General features: G+C 38.9%; 1 protein-coding gene across 2 annotated transcripts in view; it reads left to right on the top strand.

Annotated features, from left to right (window-relative positions):
* LOC139941924 (tetratricopeptide repeat protein 37-like) overlaps positions 1-20,574 on the top strand; it is a 64,659-nt gene that overhangs the window by 39,345 nt on the left and 4,740 nt on the right. For both annotated transcript variants that reach the window (XM_071938568.1, XM_071938569.1), the window contains exons 11-37: positions 1,292-1,393; positions 2,021-2,124; positions 2,873-2,999; positions 3,881-3,960; positions 4,663-4,762; positions 5,283-5,407; positions 5,987-6,022; positions 6,859-6,943; positions 7,677-7,708; positions 8,350-8,450; positions 8,853-8,955; positions 9,540-9,632; positions 10,211-10,300; positions 10,793-10,925; positions 11,552-11,630; positions 12,387-12,448; positions 12,911-13,111; positions 13,791-13,935; positions 15,466-15,559; positions 16,139-16,216; positions 17,020-17,147; positions 17,622-17,745; positions 18,328-18,502; positions 19,298-19,344; positions 19,474-19,546; positions 20,223-20,273; positions 20,413-20,527. In XM_071938568.1, the coding sequence (XP_071794669.1) occupies positions 1,292-1,393; positions 2,021-2,124; positions 2,873-2,999; positions 3,881-3,960; positions 4,663-4,762; positions 5,283-5,407; positions 5,987-6,022; positions 6,859-6,943; positions 7,677-7,708; positions 8,350-8,450; positions 8,853-8,955; positions 9,540-9,632; positions 10,211-10,300; positions 10,793-10,925; positions 11,552-11,630; positions 12,387-12,448; positions 12,911-13,111; positions 13,791-13,935; positions 15,466-15,559; positions 16,139-16,216; positions 17,020-17,147; positions 17,622-17,745; positions 18,328-18,502; positions 19,298-19,344; positions 19,474-19,546; positions 20,223-20,273; positions 20,413-20,527 (2,683 nt within the window). The remainder of the gene's footprint in view (positions 1-1,291; positions 1,394-2,020; positions 2,125-2,872; positions 3,000-3,880; positions 3,961-4,662; positions 4,763-5,282; positions 5,408-5,986; positions 6,023-6,858; positions 6,944-7,676; positions 7,709-8,349; positions 8,451-8,852; positions 8,956-9,539; positions 9,633-10,210; positions 10,301-10,792; positions 10,926-11,551; positions 11,631-12,386; positions 12,449-12,910; positions 13,112-13,790; positions 13,936-15,465; positions 15,560-16,138; positions 16,217-17,019; positions 17,148-17,621; positions 17,746-18,327; positions 18,503-19,297; positions 19,345-19,473; positions 19,547-20,222; positions 20,274-20,412; positions 20,528-20,574) is intronic.

The raw sequence follows: 20,574 nt of genomic DNA, 5'->3' as shown, positions 1-20,574 counted from the left end.
AGAACTTTAGGGTTCAACCAAAGTTCGGGTTGTTTATCCCTAATAGTCTCGCTGCTAAGTGCAAGGAGTTTGATTAATTGACATGTCCTTCTTCTTATCAAATATTTAATGGACCGCTATTAGGGGTAAAAAACAGCAACAACAATTGTTCTCTATTTTCATTTGAGCCGTAGTATGGGGAATGAAACACTGAATCATCCAGCCTATATAATTCAACCATGTCTCGCCACTAAAAATCATTCTTGTCTTGTGCTTTGACATTATTGAAATCAGTTGTGTTGAAAGGCTCGGTTGTGCTTTTTTTTCTCTTGAAAGTGAAGGAGTGCATGCATGCGTTAGGCAGCAAACGGAAATCTATTAATCCATATGCCCCGTCAGAAGTTAACCTGCTCTGTGATCTGCAATAGCCAAACAATTAAGGTCATGGACTTTTGACTCATCACTTTATTTATTTTAGGATTTGTTTAAATTCTTCTCTATGGTCAGATAGTGTGGTTTGATTGTCTGTGTCTGTCTGTCTGTCTGTCTGTCTGTTTGTTTGTCTGTGGACATCAATTTGAATCCAAACTCTGACCGGATCATTGAAATGGTTGGAAATTTTCCTACCAGAAATCATGGTTCTTCCGAATGCCCTAAACTGGGATCGTGGTGCATGTAACTAAGTGAAGAGGTTTTCAACTAGTGGTTTAAACCCAACGAGACCTGGTTCTTGATAATTTTACTGAGACGAAGTCGTGGTAAATTATCAAGAACCAGGCCTCGGCGGGTTTAAACCACTAGTTGAAAACCGATTCAACACACTTTGATTCCAATTCATAAATACCTTTTTGGTTAAAAGGCGTAATAAAGTAAGAAACTCTGTAAAACCGTTTCCGAGTGCTTGAGCTCTGTATGTTTCCACCTCCATGGTATGTTCAGTATACATGTTCATGCACATGTACGACGTCCGTACGCGTGTGTTTTCCGGTTCCATTCGTGCGCATGCGCGTATAGTCTTGGTGCATATTCGGCTGGTTTTCCTTTCACACACAGCGCGGCCAACTCACCGACAGTGTCTACATCGCCCGTAAAAAGAAACGTCTGGCATCAAGACTAGCGCGGAGTCTCCGCTCACAATCGGTTATAAACACTGGTCATTATCAATGGTTTAAACACCTCAACGTGACGCGCTTTCCACCAATAGGAATAGCGAAACTGAGGTAGGCCTATTTATGAATATAAATTTAAAGGGCACTTCGGTGAGCATTTATATCTTTATATCACCAATGTGAAAATTTGTTTATTATTTCAGTTACTTTGTGATGAGCAGCAGGATGATGGCAATAAGTTGGACATTCTCTGTGGACTGTGCTCAACATATCTTATTCTGGGAAATGCTGAGAAGACCAAAGAGGTAAAGTTCTAGCTTAAAATGAATTATATACCTAAAAGAGAAACCTTTGATTTGAGATTTCTAAGTTTATTGCAAGCGAACAGAAAATGTCTACACACTCCTTGTCTCTCATAAATGCTCAGAGTAAATAAAAAACAATTTTTTAATAATAATGGGTATATTTTTTTTTTACAAATAAATACATCAATCAAATGAATAATAACTGGAACTTAAAGGAGCATCATGTCATTGCCAAAGAAATCAAGATGTTATGAGGAAAAACAACAGAAATTGAAACAAATGGGTTTAAGCGTCCCTTAAAGGACACTTTTGGTATATCCTAAACAAATACATATTGTTTAAGAAGGTAATGAGCATCAAGGAGCTTTTGATAGAATAAACATTGTGGGAAAGGACTCCCTCTGCAGTAACATATTTTTTGAGAAAGAGGTAATTTCTGGCTAAAGTTTTGAATCTGAAGGTCTGAAGTCAGAATTTTGTCGACTGAATGAAATCCTGCCATCAATAGCCTGACTGAAGTTCTCTCCATTAAGTTCTTGGCTAACATGGTGATTAAGTTCATTTTTCTGACAGTCCTTGGCTTCACCAAACAAAATCAAACTGCTTTTGATGTGTTTTGTTTTCCAGTTTTATGAGAAAGCAAAAGAGGTTAACAGTCAAGATGACAAAGTGTTTGCTCTCCATGGAAGGATCTGTATTACTGAAGGTCAATACCAACAGGCAGAAGAGAGGTAATCGCCAACTGCAAATATAGATAATCTTTCAGGCATAGATATTCTCCCTACTTAAGTCTGATTTCCGATTATTTTTTTGCCCCTCTGTAAATTTGTGATAAAGTCACCCAAAGAAGCTTCTTCATGTTCTCCATTGTAGGGTAGCCATTGTACTCGATCACATTCCTCTATTTTTTTTTCCAAGGACCAAATATCATGCCTGCATTTCAGGGCAAACCGTGGCCAGGTGGCAGGCAAATGATGTGACCTGGGGTCATTTGAGGAATTTACTAAGCTGCAACACCAGCTATGACATTGTGGTTTAATTTATGTCATAAACATTATATATGTTGGGAAGTACTTGCTTTTATATATACCAAAAGTCTAACTTTTGTGTTATCTGAAAGCTCTTCTTCTCATATTGATGAACAAAAGACCCAGTTTTTAGGATCTGTCGTCGTTTCAACCGAACTCTTCCTAACTTGGGGTTAATGTTAGGACTTAGGATGAGTGGAGTTTCAAAACCATAGGCGTTAGGACGCATTGAACCCATCCTGAGTTACTCGTCCTAACTACAGATAAGATTAATCCTAGCGTTTTGTGAAATCAGCTGCTGAATCCTTCTCTCTTTCAGCTTCACTGAATAGTTATATATTGAGAAATAAAAATGGCTGCCATGAAAAAGCGTCTTCTCTTGACTAATATTTTCTCTGGAAGTTAATTGTACATGTAACACACCCATGATATGATTGTTTAATTTGGTAAGGTTTCTTGACACATTGAGTCTTGCATCAGACTGTGGACTGTACCATTTCTGGCTGGGAAAGGTTTACTGGGAGATGGGACAGACTACAAGGAGTGACAAGTCAAAGATGTTGGCATCACTGTTGAAGGTACGTAACACCATTCAGTTTAAAGTGGGAACAAACTGTTTTTTTGTATATTGTGTTTTTCGGTAAATACACCATGTGTATATTTAGTTTGGTTTTTACCCAAAAACACCAATGTGTGTTAGCACTGTATACTCAGTACTTACCAAAGTTCTGTGAAAAAAAATCACAGGCATATTAATCGGGTGGGATTCGAACCCACGACCTTTGCAATTCTGGAGCAGTGTCTTACCAGCTAGAGGCAGTTCGAATCCTATGTTTTAGCAGCGGGTACTACAAACGATGTGTACATTGTATCTCTATGTTGTGTAGATTTTGTTCTTTGTAGGTCTTGCTACTGCCGCGGAAGAGATTTCTGAATTCAATGGAAAGAACTGTCCTGCTTTTGAGCTACTACCTAGGCGGGAGTAGATTTTGCTTAGTGGATCAAGGGGACATCTCGTTATTTACTCCACTGTCGTGGAGCAATTAAAATTGGTCGCTATATTTTGATTAGCTTGCTCTAATCCCCACGTGTCAAAACATGTCAGGAAGACTGACGATGACTAAAGTAAGCTACAATCACGCCCAAAATGCTTGGGCCACCCTTTCCCAATATGGCTACAGTATAAACATTCCCTAATTTCCCCCGTTCAATGTTGATGGCAGCGAAGATCGTGCTGGGGGACGTGTAGGGACCCAACAAGATATGGCCGGGATTGTAGTTGAACAGTTGCAATACCCCAAAAAATATTTAACAAAATATTAATTTAGCTGAAATGTAATACAAAAAAAGCAGTGATCTCGGTGAACATTACGTTTTGGACTTCTTCTTTTTTTCTCAAGTAAAAGTATTTCAGATTTGTGTCTGTGAACTAGTTAATGATTGTTTTCTTTTCTTCCAGGCTGCAAAGTTGGATCCTTACTATTCAGACACCTTTCTATTCCTTGGCCACTTCTACTGGAAAGTTGTCGGTGACAAAAGGTAAAATACTTTGAGGTGCTACAAGCTACATGTAATATCATGACATAGATACCTGGATTAATTTCTTTCAAGATAAGGTTTAGAAAATTGGTATGTATTGTCGAAGACCATGCAGTAGCCACTCTTAATGGCACCCAACTATACAAGAAATAGCAAACATGTGAGAGTTTAAGTGGTCATCAGACACACAAGAAAATTGGGAATGTATGTTTTCAAACGGTAAATTTTGGACTTGAGAGACCAAAAAACTAAACCAATTTAAATGCAGTGGACACTATTGGTAATTACTCAAAATAATTATTAGCATAAAACCTTTCTTGGTAACAAGTAATGGGGAGCTACATGTATTGATAGTGTAAAACATTGTGAGAAACGGCTCCCTCTGAAGTAATATAGTTTTTAAGAAAGAAGTAATTTTCCACGAATTTGATTTCAAGACCTCAGATTAAGAATTTGAGGTCTCGAAATCAAGCATATGAAAGCACACAATTTCATGTGATATTTTTTTTTTTTTTTTTTTTACATTATTTTCTCGCAACTTTGACGACCGATTGAGCTCAAATTTTCACAGGTTTATTATAAGGCAAAAATATTTCTTGGGAAGTTTTCCACCATGACCATCTTTATACCATGTGTGTTTTTTATGTTCAATCTGTGCACATTGCTCAGAACAGTAATGTTGTCGTTCCTTTGTTTTATTAGCAAAGGGAGAAAATGCTACCAGAAAGCATTTGAGTTGAAGCCGAGTAACGAAGAAGCAGGGATGTCTTTAGGAGATGCCTGCGTTGACTTGGGAGATAAGGTAAGCATGACTTTATCTTATCAAATTTGTGATGCGATCATTCAAGTTAAATGAGTCATTAGTCGGATATATTCTTATGGAGAAAGAAGCCAAAACAGGCAATTTTCAATAATATTTCTTTTCATAATATTAAGTGCCTGGATATTACATTAACTGGCAACTTTCTTCCTGGTAAATAACATCACAAAGGTGTTAAAGTTAGCATCGAATGAAAATGAGCCAATGTTTATGTACATGTTCAATAAACAACTCAACTTAAATCCCTTGTTGTAAGTTTTTTTTCTCTCGATTGTATTTCTTGGTGTTTCTACTTTCACAACTTTTGAACCAAAGAAGTTATCAGCATGAGATATTAACATACTCTTTTCAAATGTATCAACAAGTTTTGAAAAAGTTACAATTTTCCAGAAGAGACTCAACTTGGTATACATGTAGCAGGGGAAAAAATTTTTTTGTATGACATTCAATGGTGTTTGGACATTGGGAATTGACTGTTTCAATGTTATCTGCTTCTCCGTAGGAATCTGCTGTACAGTTATACAGAAATGTGACCCAAACTGCCGCTGCTGGAACTGTCAAGTGGGCTTGGCTGAGGCTGGGATTATACTATCATCATGAAGGCAGTCCCAATCAGGCTATAGACAGGTAAACGTTTGAGAATAATGCCTTGAGAGTGAGACTAAGGGTGCACTACTTTCACCCCCAGAAAACAGTCATAAGGCGGGTAATTGTTAAGAATAATCTCTTGAGAGTGAGACGAGGAGTGCATTACTATCATCATATAGACAGTCACAATGAGGTTATGGACAGGTAAATGTTGAGAGTAACGCCTTGAGAGTAAGACTAAGGATGAACTACTATGACCCAAAAAACAGTCAAAATGAGGCTACATGTATTGTTGAAAATAGTGCCTTGAGAGTGGTCTAAAGGTGCACTACTATGCCCAAAAGACAGTTCTAATGAGGCTGTAGACAGATTATTGTTGAGAATAGCGCCCTGGGAGGAAAAACTAAAAAGACTATCCCAATGAGGTAGACCAAGGCCGGTTTAAAGTCGGTGGCAAATGGTCTTGACGCGCGATCAAAAAAAGACACAGACACCTACAGTACATGTAGAATCTGTAACAGAAGTTCTAATGACAGAACTAGAAAAGAGGAAGGTTTTTGAGATGTTTTGTTGACACAAAATGTTCACCTGTTTTATTTGTTTTTTTCATAATAACAGCTTCCAGGCAGCACTACGAGCTGATCCTAAAGACAGGTGGGTTGATGTTGATTATTTATTCAATTAATATTAATTACAATGTACAGGGCATATGTTAATTAAATTAGGAAATTATTTGTAAAAACAAAATTAAACTGATCCCCTGGCTGCTGCTTCCAATGTTGTATCATTTACTTACATGTAGGTGTGTTCCCTGGCCATATGGCTGTTACAGGTTTAACATGTTGAATGGCTTATACTGACTGGTATCCTGAACAAAGATATTGATGAAGGCACTTTAACATACAATATTTTCTGTATATGGGGCTATGTGTACTTGTATGTTTGAATTTGTATGAGACGTACTCCTGTTACGTAGCACCATCTAATGGTTAACAAGTTGCTGTGACGTAATATGCAGCCAATCATACCAGGAACATTCGGGCAAACCCCTTCTCTTTATGATAAGTGCACTGAGTTGTTTTTCATGCATTACACAAAACACGGGACCAACGCCAAATAGGGAGACTGCAACATAGGGCTAGAGAGCTTAGTTGGTACAGAGCACCAGTTAATATGGAGGTCACAGGGACAGTGTTTTCTTTGTTAAACACAAAGTTGTTTCAAGTCAAATTTGTCAGTTTTTTACAGTATGAGAAAATAAAAATACATATTTATTGCTTACGCACCAAAAGGACATATGTTATAAATGCAAAACATAATTAATGGCCTGGCATTTTCACCTCAGCAGAGTCTTTCCCAACAGCTAAAAAGACTCTGCTAGTGTTGAAACAATCAGGCCATTAACTATTTTTTGCTTTTGGTTTTACAGTACAACGTTCTTTTTTTATATCCTGATGAACTCACTAACAAGATGTATTTTGTATGTGCAGGCATTGTTGGGAATGTCTTGGGGATGCGTATATGATTAGAGGGAGCTACACAGCAGCACTCAAAGCATTTACAAGAGGTGTAGAGGTAGGTACTTCTTCAACTTCACCTTGAAAGAAGAATTATAAGGCTTTTTACAACATTAACATGTCTTTTTCTTCATCTGCGCCACTCATCTGGAACTCACTACCAACTTAAAGGCAGTGGCCACTATTGGTAATTGTCAAAATAATTATTAGCATAAATCCTTACTTGGTGACGAGTAATGGGGAGAGGTTGATGGTATAAAACATTGTGAGAAACGGCTCCCTCTGAAGTGCCATAGTTTTTGAGAAAGAAGTAATTTTCCACGAATTTGATTTCGAGACCTCAAGTTTAGAATTTGAGGTCTCGAAATCAACCATCTAAACGCACACAACTTCATGTGACAGGGGTGTTTTTTTCTTTCATTATTATCTCGCAAGTTCGATGACCAATTGAGCTCAAATTTTCACAGGTTTGTTATTATATGCATATGTTGAGATACACCAACTGTGAAGGCAATTCTTTGACAATTACCAATAGTGTCCACTGCCTTTAGTCTTAGGCCACAACATTCAAATCTCTTCTTAAAACTTATCTTATGTCACAGGTTTTTAAAGTGATGTCTTTTTTATGCCTTAAAACCCAGGAAGGTGGATATTTGCGCACTACAGTACAAGTCTTTTGTATTATTATTCCTCTTCATTAAGCATACTGGACCATTCCTCTAACTTTCTCAACTCCCTGGGGAGCATATATGCAGGTCTAACTTATAATTTGTTCTTGTTCTTGAACACAGCTTGATCCATCTGCAACATACTGTTTGTATCAGTAAGTACACATTTCTAAATAAGCTGAAGATGGTTGTGAGTTAATTTATTAACCCTCCTACTAATCGTCCATTCACAATGACTATTGTAATTGTATTCTCACCACACACTTGATTCTAAATTTGTTCTAAAAACGATTTCACATGATTGATTGTGACTCTGACTTTTGATTTTGGGTGGCATTGGTGGCTAGTCTAGTGCGTATAGCACTTGCCTATCACCACTGTGGCTCTGGTCTGATTCCTGGCTTAGGCCATTCTTGAGGGTTTCTCTCCGGAACCTCTAGTTTCCACCCTCCGGAAAAATCGCTTGCAATTCTGGCTGTGCTCCATGGTCATATTTGGGCTGATATGGCTGGCTGCCTATGTTGCCCTTGCATGCCTGTTGCTCAAAATTGTTGTAGACAGGTCCTCAACAATTCAGCTTCCGAGTTGCAAGTGAGGAAGCTCAGCATCCCCCCTCAAAAAAAAAAAAGAGTTATTTAAAGTATAGTTTTGCAGCAACTATTTCTTCCCCACTTTCAGTTTGCCTTATGTATTTGGATGATTTTTTTGTAGTGAATGAAGACAACTTTTCTAGGAATCAGAATGACCTTGCAAATCCAATAGTGCGTATGTTTCCTTTTTTTCCCCGTTCAATTAGGATAGCGGCTATAAAGCAAATGCTTGAAGTATACTCTGAAGCTGTGGCGGAGTACCAACTCATCTTAGATAGTGACCCAGACTATATCCCCGCATTAAAAGGTAAAGACCAAAAAAAAGGTTACCTACCAAGTACATTATCATTTGAACCATTTGTGAGTGATTCACTACCTACTTTTGTGCTATAAAACATAAATGATTCAGTTGTTATAAAAACTAATAAAAGGCATTGGACACTATTGGTACAGTAATACTCAAAATAAATATTAGCATAACAATTTAATTGGTAACAAACAATAGAAAGCTGTTGAAACGGCTACCCCTGAAGTAACACAGTTTTTGAGAAAGAGGTAATTTCTCATTTAAATATTGTAAGACTTCGGGCCTGAAGCCTTTTTAGGCATCTAAAAGCACACAAATTTGTGCAACAAGGATGTTTTTTCTGTCATTATTCTCTTGCAACTTCGATGGCCAATGCTCCCTTTAAATTAACTGTATATTCAGGTCAGGGGGAGACGTACGTCCGTCTTGCTAAATCCTCGCTCCAGCAGTACTTCAATGGAAGAGCAGTGGACTATGTCAAGCTAGCCATTCAGGTCTTGGAGAGGTGAGCAATCTATTCTGTGATGACAGCCCACTCTTTCTGAGCCATTGAAAAACTTCAGCCTGTGGTTTGTTGCCTGTTGCAAATATTGATGCTAATAACTGTTGTCAATTGTTGTTTCTTCAGAAAAAGTAACAATAATAATAATATCAAAGTCTTATAAAGTGCACGTATCTACCAAACAAGGTACTCAAACTTTCAAAGATAGGTTATTGTAGAGATGAATTCTGAGACCCAATTATGTAGCATTAGGTGCTACTGCGCATTCAGCAGCCACAGCCAGGAACACCGGGGCGAACCCCTTCTCTTTTCGATAAGTGCACTGGGTTCTTTTACATGTTACACAACACATCTAATGGCTTTATGTCCCATCCGAAGGACGAAGCAATGATTAAGTGTCTCACTAAAAGACACTGGGGGATTCAAACTCACACTCTGCTGATCAGAAACATCAGAGTTTGAATTTGTTGGTCTTAACCGTTCGGCCACGACACTTCCACAATAATATTCAATTATTCTATTGTAATTGTATGACTACTACATTTCTGCTTTTTATGTTAAAGTTGATGATGTATTTCTTTTGATAGGGCGTCGTCATTGAGGCCTGATCTGAGCTGTGTGTGGAAGCTGTTAGGTGATGCCTGCACATTACTACATCCTCTCAGCGACTCTCTTATCAGGTTGGTATTCAGGCGTGTGATTTTTTTCCAGTATTTTTTCCTGATTTCAGGATTTTTTTTTCAGAATCTTGTTGAGCCTCCTCTCTAGAAAGAAGGACTCAATTTGAACATTTGGAATAAATAAGGAACTTTTGGGATGCTTGGCGGCAGCAGACTTACCAGGTAAAATCCATTGTTCACAGAATGTGCGCATGCTCAGAACAATATAACCAATGGAAACTTACCTGGTAAGGATGCTGCCACAAAGTGCAAAGCGTCCCAAAGTCTCTCATTGGTCATCGAATTTGCAAGAGAGTCATTAAAGACAAAACACCCTTGTTGCACAAGTTTGTTTGCTTTCCGATCAGATGCCTTAAAAAGACTTTAGGTCTCAATTTTATATTTGAGTGAGAAATAACCTCTTTCTCAAAAACTATGTTACTTCAGAGGGTACCGCTTCTCAAAATGTTTTATACTACATGTATCATTAGCTCTCCATTGTTCGTTACCAAGAAAGTTTTTATGCTAACAATTATTTTGAGTAATTACCAATAGTGTCCAATGCTTTTAACTAAAGGCAGATTGCTTTTCTGTTACAGTGTGACAGTGCCCAGTAACCTGATAGTAGACCAGTCACTACGCGGGAAGAAGGCACAGAGTAAGAAGCAATTGCTTGCCATTGGAGCACGGTGAGTAAAATAAAACTTTTGCCGACAGCTGTAGTTATTAGTTTAAACTTTGATTGCTTGTTATAGACTGTGCGTATAGTCTCGCTCGTATCGAAAAAACGAGAAAACCAACTCGAATGAAGACTTTATTTTCTATGAGAAATAATGGTTTAAATTTGATTTATTTCTTGAAAAGTCCAGTTCCAGTCTTGCCACTTGTGTCCTTTAGTAAGATACTTAAATACCATAATTGCTTTGGCCTCCGGATGTGACATTAAACCGTAGATCCTGCGTACTAGGATTGGTATTGCAAGTTTAAAAAAACCCAGAAATCTTTTCATCGTAGAGTAGGGATTAACCCTGGTTTTTCTGGTTCACATAGCAAGCACCCTTGTTTACAGGTTGCCTCAGGCTTGCGTGCCGAAGTGAATTAAGTTCACTTAAGAGGCAACTTGGGTTTCATTACCATAAATATAAAATAGTAAAGTTGAAAGACTTTTCCATGTAATGCAGGTGTTATGGGAGAGCATTACGCCTTCAGAGTGGTTGTTCCAGTCTATGGCATGATCTAGGTATGAATTACTACCATCAGTCTCGCAATGATGATGCAACGAGCGTCGTTCAGCTTGCTGACAAGGCTCTGCAGGTAAGGATACACACAAGAGAGATAGTTTCATCCGAAATAATTTAGGCAGTCAGGTTGCTGCAGTGGTACATGTACCTGTGTCCACCTCTAGGACCGTGTTTCAAATTACTCGTGGGGGTGGGGGCACTATTTCTACTTAGATTGTGTTTTTCATGTAATGTTATTGTTAAAACAAAACTGTGTTTATTTGTTCACCAAATTGACGAGAATAAGCATTCAAATAGCATCTAATTAGGGACTATAGGGCAAGTGTTTCTCAACAATAGAATGTTTAAGACATCTCACCACATTAATATCATGTCTGATGTCTTCACTTTAAATACTGTTTCAACATTTCCGAGAAGTGCCTGAAACCGATGTGCTTTGGTATGGGGCGCCACTTACTGTGAAAGTCATGAAAACAGCAGTGAGATGAAAAACAAATACCTTTTTTTTAAATTGATTTTTTGTATACTATTGTTTTCCTCTTTTTGTTTTACTTAAAATGATTTTTTTTTTGAAGGATATCAGTACATTTGGGGTTTCAAAAACCAACAATGCATTATAAAATCCCTCTTTGCAGATTGTTCATTATTCTTTTTGTTCTCTTTGTTTTCTTCTTTCGTTTTTATCATCAACATCTATAGTGTCTGAAGAAAGCCATAGTTGTGGACAGCGCTAACCACAGTCACTGGACAGCTCTGGGTGTTATTGCATCAGGCAAAGGTGAGCCAATCACAGCCAACAGTGGTCAACTTTGTGTACAGTGTGAATCCTGTTAGACGGGATGGAATGTCAGGCTGGGTCTCAGTCGTTTTGGATCTCAGTCGTGGCACTTCTGTCCTTGAGCAAAGCTTGACCGCAAATGGCTTTATCCAATCCATACAATTGGATGTTCAGCCAGATAATCCATTTGTCATGTAATGCTGGACCATTCATTTATGTATGATTGTCACATATCAGTACGATCAACCTGATCTTCACCATATGGCCAGACATTGCTAATTTTTTTTGCCTGAAATTTTCAGGCAAAAATATCAGAAAAATAATTAAGAAACAGCAATACATGGTTTTTGTACATGGTCAATTCTGTCCAATGCCTGTTCTTTGACCCTCTTGTTTGAGCTGAAGTACATGTAGGTTAAATCCTGCAGCCGTTCTTGGCCACTATTGGCATTTTAGTAAAGCTGCTTGCGGCCGCTGTGCATCTCTATGGGTTAAAGAACCCAGTATACTGCAGTACACTTATTGTTAAGAGAAGGGGTTGCACTGGTGTTTTCTGGCTTGGTTGGCTGTAGATTGCACCGCATCGACACTTGACCCTTTACAAGTAAACCCTTTACCACATAATACATGTATGCCCCAATATTCAAACATAGTTCTGCAAACCTTTCATACAGAAAAAAGGGAAATTGATCACTATTATAACAACTTTTGCTGAAAAACCAAGTAGTGCTGAACTTTTCTGATGTTTTATTTCAGGTGTGGATGATCCTGCACTCGCACAACACGCATTCATCAAATCTATTCAAGTTGAACCCAATGTAAGAAGTCACTGGCATGCTCACTTCAAACTTTATTTGTAATTTATTTGTAAACAGAATAATATATACTTTCCAAGTTATGAAGTGAAAAAGAAATTGGCTTCCTCCTTGAGAGAATTTATTGTTAGTGAAGTTTCAGTTTTTTATAATGATATAGTTATAATTTAAAAAAAAAGCTAGAGTGGGATGCTAGGAAAATAAGCGCTTTTGCATCCCATGTCCAATTAGGCCGATGGCTAAGTTGGACTTGGGACGCATGACATGCTACATTTTTCCGTATTCAATGAGACAACAAGTTTATCTTTTTTTGTAAAATTTATCTTAAGAGTTGACATGAAGTTACATCAACACAATAGATGGATTACACATGTCATCATTGCAATCCATCTATACACCAGGTGTGCCATGCCATGGATCGACCAATCAGAATCAAGGATTTAAGCTTTCTTTTTTTATGTCTAGAATGTTGTGGCGTGGACCAATCTTGGAGCACTTTACCTCGTCCAAGGCAACCAAGAACTAGCCCACCAAGCCTTCAAGATAGCCCAGTCTTTGGAGCCTAGCTATGTACAATGTTGGATTGGGCAAGCTCTTGTTGCTGAGACCATTGTACGTGAAGAGGCTATGGACTTATTCCGCCATACAACGGAACTGGCCACCCATGTAAGTAACTGTAGTAATTATCGACACTGAAGGGCACTTTTCTCCGAACCTTAGTTGCTGTTTTGTTTGTGTTTTTTTTTGCAAGTCGCCTGAAGGCCACCTCAAGGTGTGGGCTACAATTATATTTTCCAGAGGCCGTTGCCATCTACTCCTAGGGCTGAAACAGGGTTACCCCTTTCCCAGTCCATATGAATGCAGGCTTGGGTATCATCAATTCGTAGCCTGGCCGGTAGAGCAGTAAGCAGTACCTCCCCAATGTTATGTAGCAAGTGTCACAACTGGGATCCGAACCCACACTCTGCTGATCAAACACCAGTGCTTGAATCTGGTGCTCTTAACCGCTCGGCCATGACACTGCCAGGAAGTTTAAGTCAAGTTTTATGGTTCGTGTTGTGTTTCATTTTGTTACGTACAGTAGGGTTACAGATTCCTCTTTTATCTTTAAGGATAAGGACAGGTATTGGTTTATGCATATACATGTACGCTGGATTTAACTGCGAATCTCCAGAACCATGATGCAGGCAATGAGAAATGATAAGAGGTCAAAGGTGACTATGTACATGGGCTCAACGGCAGATCTTAGGTGTAAATCACGAGCCTCGAAGTGTAACGTCATAAAAATGTTCAGGCTAGCAAACAACAAACACTCATGATTGTTCTCCCTTGTGCCATTTTGTAGAGCGAGGGCGCTGTTGGCTATGCTCATTGGGTATGCGAGACCCTGCTAGACTCATCTCTGGATATGACATCACAGCTATATCGTTATAACATCGTTCAGATGAATGCTGTCTCCCTGGCAACTGTAGGTCTTGATAAAGTCACAGGTGAGCAAAGAAAGGTGTATGAAAAAGCAGTCGTAAGAGGCGAGTGCATTATGCACTAGCCACCCATGGTTCTTATCAGAACGATTTCAGATGTTCCTCAGAAATTGATTGAAGTGTTTAGATTAAATAATGCTGTGTCCAATTCAAACTACCTGCTAACCTGTAAAGTAAACTTTCCTTAAAGGCACTGGACATGTTTTGTAATATAAGCCATTTGCGTGTTAGATTTAAATTTTGTCTGGTACGATGACGTGCTTGATCACAAGTTACCACTCAAATTTGAATTCACCAGACTATAGAGACAGTTGCTTTGTCACATGATTCAGGGCAAGCTTTTTCATAGTTTCTAAAGAGACGGTGAGCACCCATATAATTTTTTGAATGAAGGTGTATGGCACAATGGTACCAGGGTCTGCTCATCTGGAGGTTGCAATACAAAAGCTTGCCCGAATCATGTGACAGAGCAACGTTCTCTTTAGTCTGGTGAATTCAAATTTAAGTGGTAACTTGTGATCAAGCACGTCATTGTACCAGACAATATTCAAATCTAACACCCAAATGGCTTATTGTCAAAGACCAGTATTCTCACTTATTGTAACCCAACATGCATAAAATAACAAATTTGTGAAAATTTTGGCTCAATTGGTCATCGAATTTGCAAGAGAATAGCGACAGAAAAAAACACCTTGTTGCATTATTTTGTGTGCTTTCAGATGCATAATAAAAGGCTTCAGCTGAAGTCTTTTATTATTTGAGTGAGAAATGACCTCTTTCTCAAAAACTAGATGTACATTAGTTCTGAGGGAGCCGCTTCTCACAATGTATTATATTATAACACCCCTTGCAAGTATTCTGCCTGCTCATTGGTTTAGAGCGCGTCACATGACATGTCTTAGTTTTGCTAGACTACTGCCGTGTGATAGTGCGTCGGTTTGCCATGCGCTAGTCCGAAGACTAGCACACGGCGCCGTGCGCTAGTCCATGCAGTACCCAGACGTCCGTTGCGTGTACGAGGATGATGAATTAATAGTCTGTAACCATTTCGGATTGCACGACACTACATGCAACACAGTAAGTAAAAGTGTTTGCAATCTGTATTCGCGTCGTCCGTGGATTGTAGCATTCAGGTCTGTAACTTAATAATAATAGTACAGTATTCAGAAATGTTTGGGGTGTTATAAAACAAATATTGACTGCTTTTACTCGTGCAATGGATAAAAACTATGACTCCCTCGGTGATCCCCGGAGCGTTCTATTTTCCCTCGGCTTCGCCTCGGGAAAATAGAATGCTCCGGGGATCACCTCGGGAGTCATAGTTTTAACCATAGCACTCGAAGCAGTCAATATTTGTATACTATCAACAGCTCTCCGTTGCTAGGAATACCTAGCTAAACTTTTTTGGCTAACAATTATTTTGAGTAATTACCAATAATGTCCAGTGCCTTTAAGCACTGATTCTTTGCTTTGTTAAGCAAAGTCATGAAATTTGTTCCTGATATGGGCCTTACTGGAGTTTTTTGTTTCCCCCAGATCGGATTCAAACTGACGCCTGTGCACATACCATGCATGGATTACTTCTGGAGAGGCAAGGCCTGCACAAAAGTGCAAGCAAAGCATTTGCAAGGTACTGTTTCAAAGAATCATGAGGTTTTTTTTTAACACGTCAACTGGAACAAGCTTCCTAGCATGCCTAGTGGAATTAACCAATAAGAAGGAACCATAGCGATCAGCTTGTATCAAAATGCCCAAAGTGGCCACAAGTGGCTGCAAGATATTACCTACCTATACGGTTAAAAACAGTGGACACTATTGGTAATTGTCAAATACCAGTTGTCTCTCTTGGTGCATCTCAACATATGCATAAAATAACAAACCTGTGAAACTTGAGCTCAATCGATTGTCGAAGTTGCGAGATAATAATGAAAAAGAAAAAACGTGACCTCAAATTCTAAATCTGAGGTATTAAAAATCAAATTTGTGGAAAATTACTTCTTTCTCGAAAACTATGTCACTTCAGAGGGAGCCGTTTCTCACAATGTTTTATACTATCAACCTCTCCTCATTACTCGTTACCAAGTAAGGTTCAATAAAACTCTGCCTGTGACAACCTTATTGAATGTGTTTTGTTAAACCATAAATAATAATAACAAATATATGTTATTCATGTTTAAGTTCATTTTTATTTGTATGTGTATATAAACAGGGCATTGGAGCTGGTAAATAAAAACCGTAACCAGGATGTGATGAGTATAGCATTGGCCAATTATGCAAGAAGTCTATGGTAAGTCAATCAGTAATGGAGACATCAAAAGAGTATTTTCCTTCTAAATTGTAAAAATCCTTAAATTTAATACGTTTTAAAGAGTGCAGAGGTGGATTGTTTTATCTTGTTGGTCAAGAGTTGGGATTGCTGTTGCAACCTCTTTCTCACATTAAGTCTGTAGCCAGCCTCTTTGTCTTCTACATACTGTAGATCTCATTTGTCTTACATGTATGTGTATAAAGCCTACTTTGGTACTCAAAAGAATTGAAATATATTTTCAGATTCATTAAGTCCACAATTTTTTTCACAAAGATACTACACAATGCACAATGAGGCAGCCTATTATTATTTAATTGAAAAACACAAGACGACCAGGTTTGTCCAGTTTTAATTTTACTGGCCCGACGATAAAATCACTGGCTTTGTGCCTGCGGTCCAGTGTTAATTTCGAGCCCTGTTATTTTCTTATGCTGATGGTGTTTTTTTTTTCTCCTTGCTTTTTTCTGTGTGCTTACTGACTCTTTCTCTCTCTCTATTCATGTATTTCCACTTCACTGCTTATGTTTGTTACATTTTTAGTTACCTGTTCATGGTTGTTGTGTTGTCATTATTAGCCTTCGAGAAAGAGTCTGCTAGGGTCGAAGTGTCAAGTCATTAACTATTTTTGCTATTAATTGCATTTATACCACAGGTCTGCGGTCCAGTGTTATTTTCGAGCCCTGTCAAGTCATTAACTATTTTTGCATTTATACCACAGGTCCTTTTGGTTGGTGAGTATAGTTTGCAACAGCTAATTTTATTTTCTTGTATTTTTTCTCCAGCTCCGTTGGTCAGTACGAGGAAGCAGTGAAGCATTTTCAGTCAGTGACACCTCTGATCAGACTGGAGGATATCTGCTGCTTAGCACTGTCTCTCTACAAGACGGGCAACCTACAGGCCAGCTATCAGGGTAAATACTACCAACGTCTTGGATTTATTTCGCTTTCTGTTATCTTCAATCTTATTTGGCCCTCTGTCAATGTTGGCTCTCAGTGTGCGGTCTGCGCTCCAGCTGGGGTTAACAACAATTAGTGGCGGAACGGGAGAGGGTATGTTTATTGTCATATGGCCCAAGCATTTTGGCATCATGGCAATTTCATGAAGCCAATTTCATAAAACAGTTATTTCTGGTTGTGGAGAGCCTGTTACCAGAATTGTTACCAGCCAAACTTCCATGTCACATGCACCATTATTGACGGGTATCTTGGTCATTTGTGCTTAGCAGAAAACTATTAAGCAATATTTTCTGCTTAAGCAGCTGTATGAAATTGGCCCAGGTTTCAACCCTTTTTGTCAGCAATATTTCTCACCTCTGCACTCTATTTCATTGGAAGTGATTCTTGATTGATCTTTGACCTGAATGTGTTGTTTCTATGTGACGCAGCTTATGAGCAAGCTCTGCAATTGGCTACTGATGGTTTAATTCGGTCTCAGCTGTTAACGTGTCTCGGCATGGTGGCATTCCAGTGTGGGGACCAGGACCGAACCAAAACGTTACTCTTCCAAAGGTAAATCAACACCCATCGTCCACATGAAAACGTTTCCAGTATATTTATGTTTCAGAGATTTTCTGTTAAGGGTGTATGTTTTGTGGCATGTCATGGCCGAGCAGTCTCGGTCAGCAAAGCCAAGCTCTGGTGTTGTCAGCAGCAGAGTGTGGGTTCAAATCCCGGTCACAGCATTTGCTCCCTGATGAGCAAGGCACTTGACCATAACTGCTCAAGTGCATGCTGCTCTACCAGCCATGCTCCTAGTAGACGATACTCATGCCTACATCCTTACGTACTGTGAAGGGGATAACCCTGTTTCAGCCCCAGGAGGTGACAATGTCCCCTGGTGACAGTTGATTTGGGTCGATAGTTAAGTTGTGACCCTCACCTTGAAGTGGCTATCTGTGGCCTGGTGACATTGAACGACATCTCATAAAAAAGAGGTGCTCCATGTTTTATGATATTCTCATTTTAAAACAGATTGAGTCCTCACTTTTGGGACAGAAATTACAAGTCTATATTACACAAAAGGGTAAGGGTACAAGCAAAATGAAACGTCATTCAATCTGACCTGTTTCTCATGATTCTTCTATGGCACAGTTCTCAAGAGTCGGAGCCGTCTCCAGAAGGCCTCTTAGCTCTCTTAGCGCTGGGTGTGCATCTTAGTGACTTCACATTAGCAGAGGCAGCTGTGACAGAACTCAAGAAGTTCAAGGACAAACAAGGCTTCATCGCTGATGTGGCTTTTGCAGGGACTGTGATTCATGCTCTTAAGGTATCTCCAACTGGCTTATAATCCATATCCATTGACTAGGGTGGGATTTGAACCGATGACCTCCAGATTAGCGTACTGGTACCGTAATTTCCTGCGCATAAGATGCGTCTTACCTGACTTTCAAAGAGAAAAAAAAACATGGAGTTGCATCTACCGATGCGCCTTATCAGAAACCAATTGACACTTTGACAGCCTGGATATGATTTCTCAAAAAAAATTGTAAGGTGGCTCACTTGGATGTGATATTGGTAGGGATCCAATATCACATCCAACCATTTTTGTGGAGAAATCACTTTCAGGCTGTTCACAGTGTGAGTTCATTTTGATGATCACTGCTCGAAATTTTACATTTACACTGTAAAAAAATACCTTTATTTCGTCCAGGGTAATTGTACTTGTTATGATTTGTCTTCAAATAAAATCAGGACCGTTCGTGTTCTGTAGTTTACACAAGCGAAAAACATACCGACCGTACCTAAAAACAAAGTTACTGGCCATGCTGTTGCCTGCAATAATAATAATAACAAATTTGGGCGCAATCGTTGAAAACGGACCTTTTAACAATTCATGCAAGCTGCCAGCTTTTTACAGCGCAAACTTTGTTTCAAATTATAAAACTGGCTTGCAGAATTTTTTTAAAAGGCCATCTTGAAAGGTTGCGCCCAACAATAATACCGGCTAATATAACGGCCAATGACAGGTTACTAGTCTCAATTGTATAAGTCGTTTTGTATGTTATCTTGTGATAAGCTGTTATTACACTAATGTATTTTATCTTGTTTGGTTCATCTACAGGGCCAATATCACCTAGCGTACAGACAGGTTGCAAAGGCAATAAGAAGGTATGTTTAAACATAGAATCTTTGTTCTGTGTGTCATGGCGAATTTGTCCATCCTAAAATCTAGGGTATGTAAAAAGCTGCATGAAAGTAAATTCTGATTCTATCCTGTTCACCCTTTTTCTTTATCAGACACCCTGGACTTCCTGAACTCTGGAGACTGATGGCTGAGATTATTCTTCAACTAATACCAGAGAAAGCCCAGGTTGGTTACCCTACCCACCCCCAACCCCAACTTGTCTGAGGATTTGATGACTTTAATGATGATTTATATTTGGTTTGCAATAACACCTAGATTTTTCGGATTGTTCTAGAGAATTCTTGTCACAAATTTAATAGCAATCGGATCACAACCTTTTGCACAGGTGCTCCTTTGTTTTAGCAGCGGCGCGGCGGCGCTGGACTGCTCAAAAACATTGGGAACAAGGATGATCCTAACTGTTGAATGGGAAATGCTATTCCCCTATGGGTGAATAGGTCTTATTGATCACAAGTGCGGATGGGAGTAATAGTGAATGTCACGTAGAGTAAGTTCCACCAATCAAACACTAGTTGTACAAAATGTATGCTGGTTTAGTAGCAATTAATTCGCTAGTTTTCCAGAGCCGGTCCTTTAGCACGTATTAATACATCCCCACATGATCAGGTTTGACCAATCAGAGTCTGTAAACTGTCCAAGCTATTTATTAACTTAGCACAATATTATTGTGCATAGCTACTTTTGGAGTTGTGAAAAAGGTTCAAATCTTTGCATTTTATTTAATCCATTTTGAAAGCAAGTGCAAAAAGCCTACACCCTCAGATCAAGTTGCTCTTTGTTAATTTAGGTCTGGAAACAGAGATTGAGCAAGAATTGTATTTGATTTGTTTCTTTATTATAGGCAGCCGTTAAATGCAGTCATGCATCCATACAAGACAAAAAGGCTACAAAGGTAAGCACCATTGATTTTGTTTTACATACATTGTACATACAAAGATTTAGCTTTACAGGTCAGGCCTGTGTAACTTATCCATTCGTAAATATACATGCTGTGTTATTGTTGATGATATTGATGATGTCTTCTTCACCAGGGTTCAGTTTCAGTGTATGCCTTGGCTACTCTAGCGATGGGTCTACACAGCAAGTCTACACCCACCAGTCAGAGGTGTTTGAATGCTGCTCAGAAAGCCGTACATCTCTATCCAGGTCAGACTATGCTTTCTGTTGTTGTTGTTGTACATTATTGATTTGTT

The sequence above is a fragment of the Asterias amurensis genome, chromosome 9 (assembly GCF_032118995.1).
Source record: "Asterias amurensis chromosome 9, ASM3211899v1".
Lineage (NCBI taxonomy): Eukaryota > Metazoa > Echinodermata > Asteroidea > Forcipulatida > Asteriidae > Asterias > Asterias amurensis.
The sequence above is the reverse complement of the archived record's forward strand: the minus strand, read 5'-3'. Positions and strand labels throughout refer to the sequence as shown.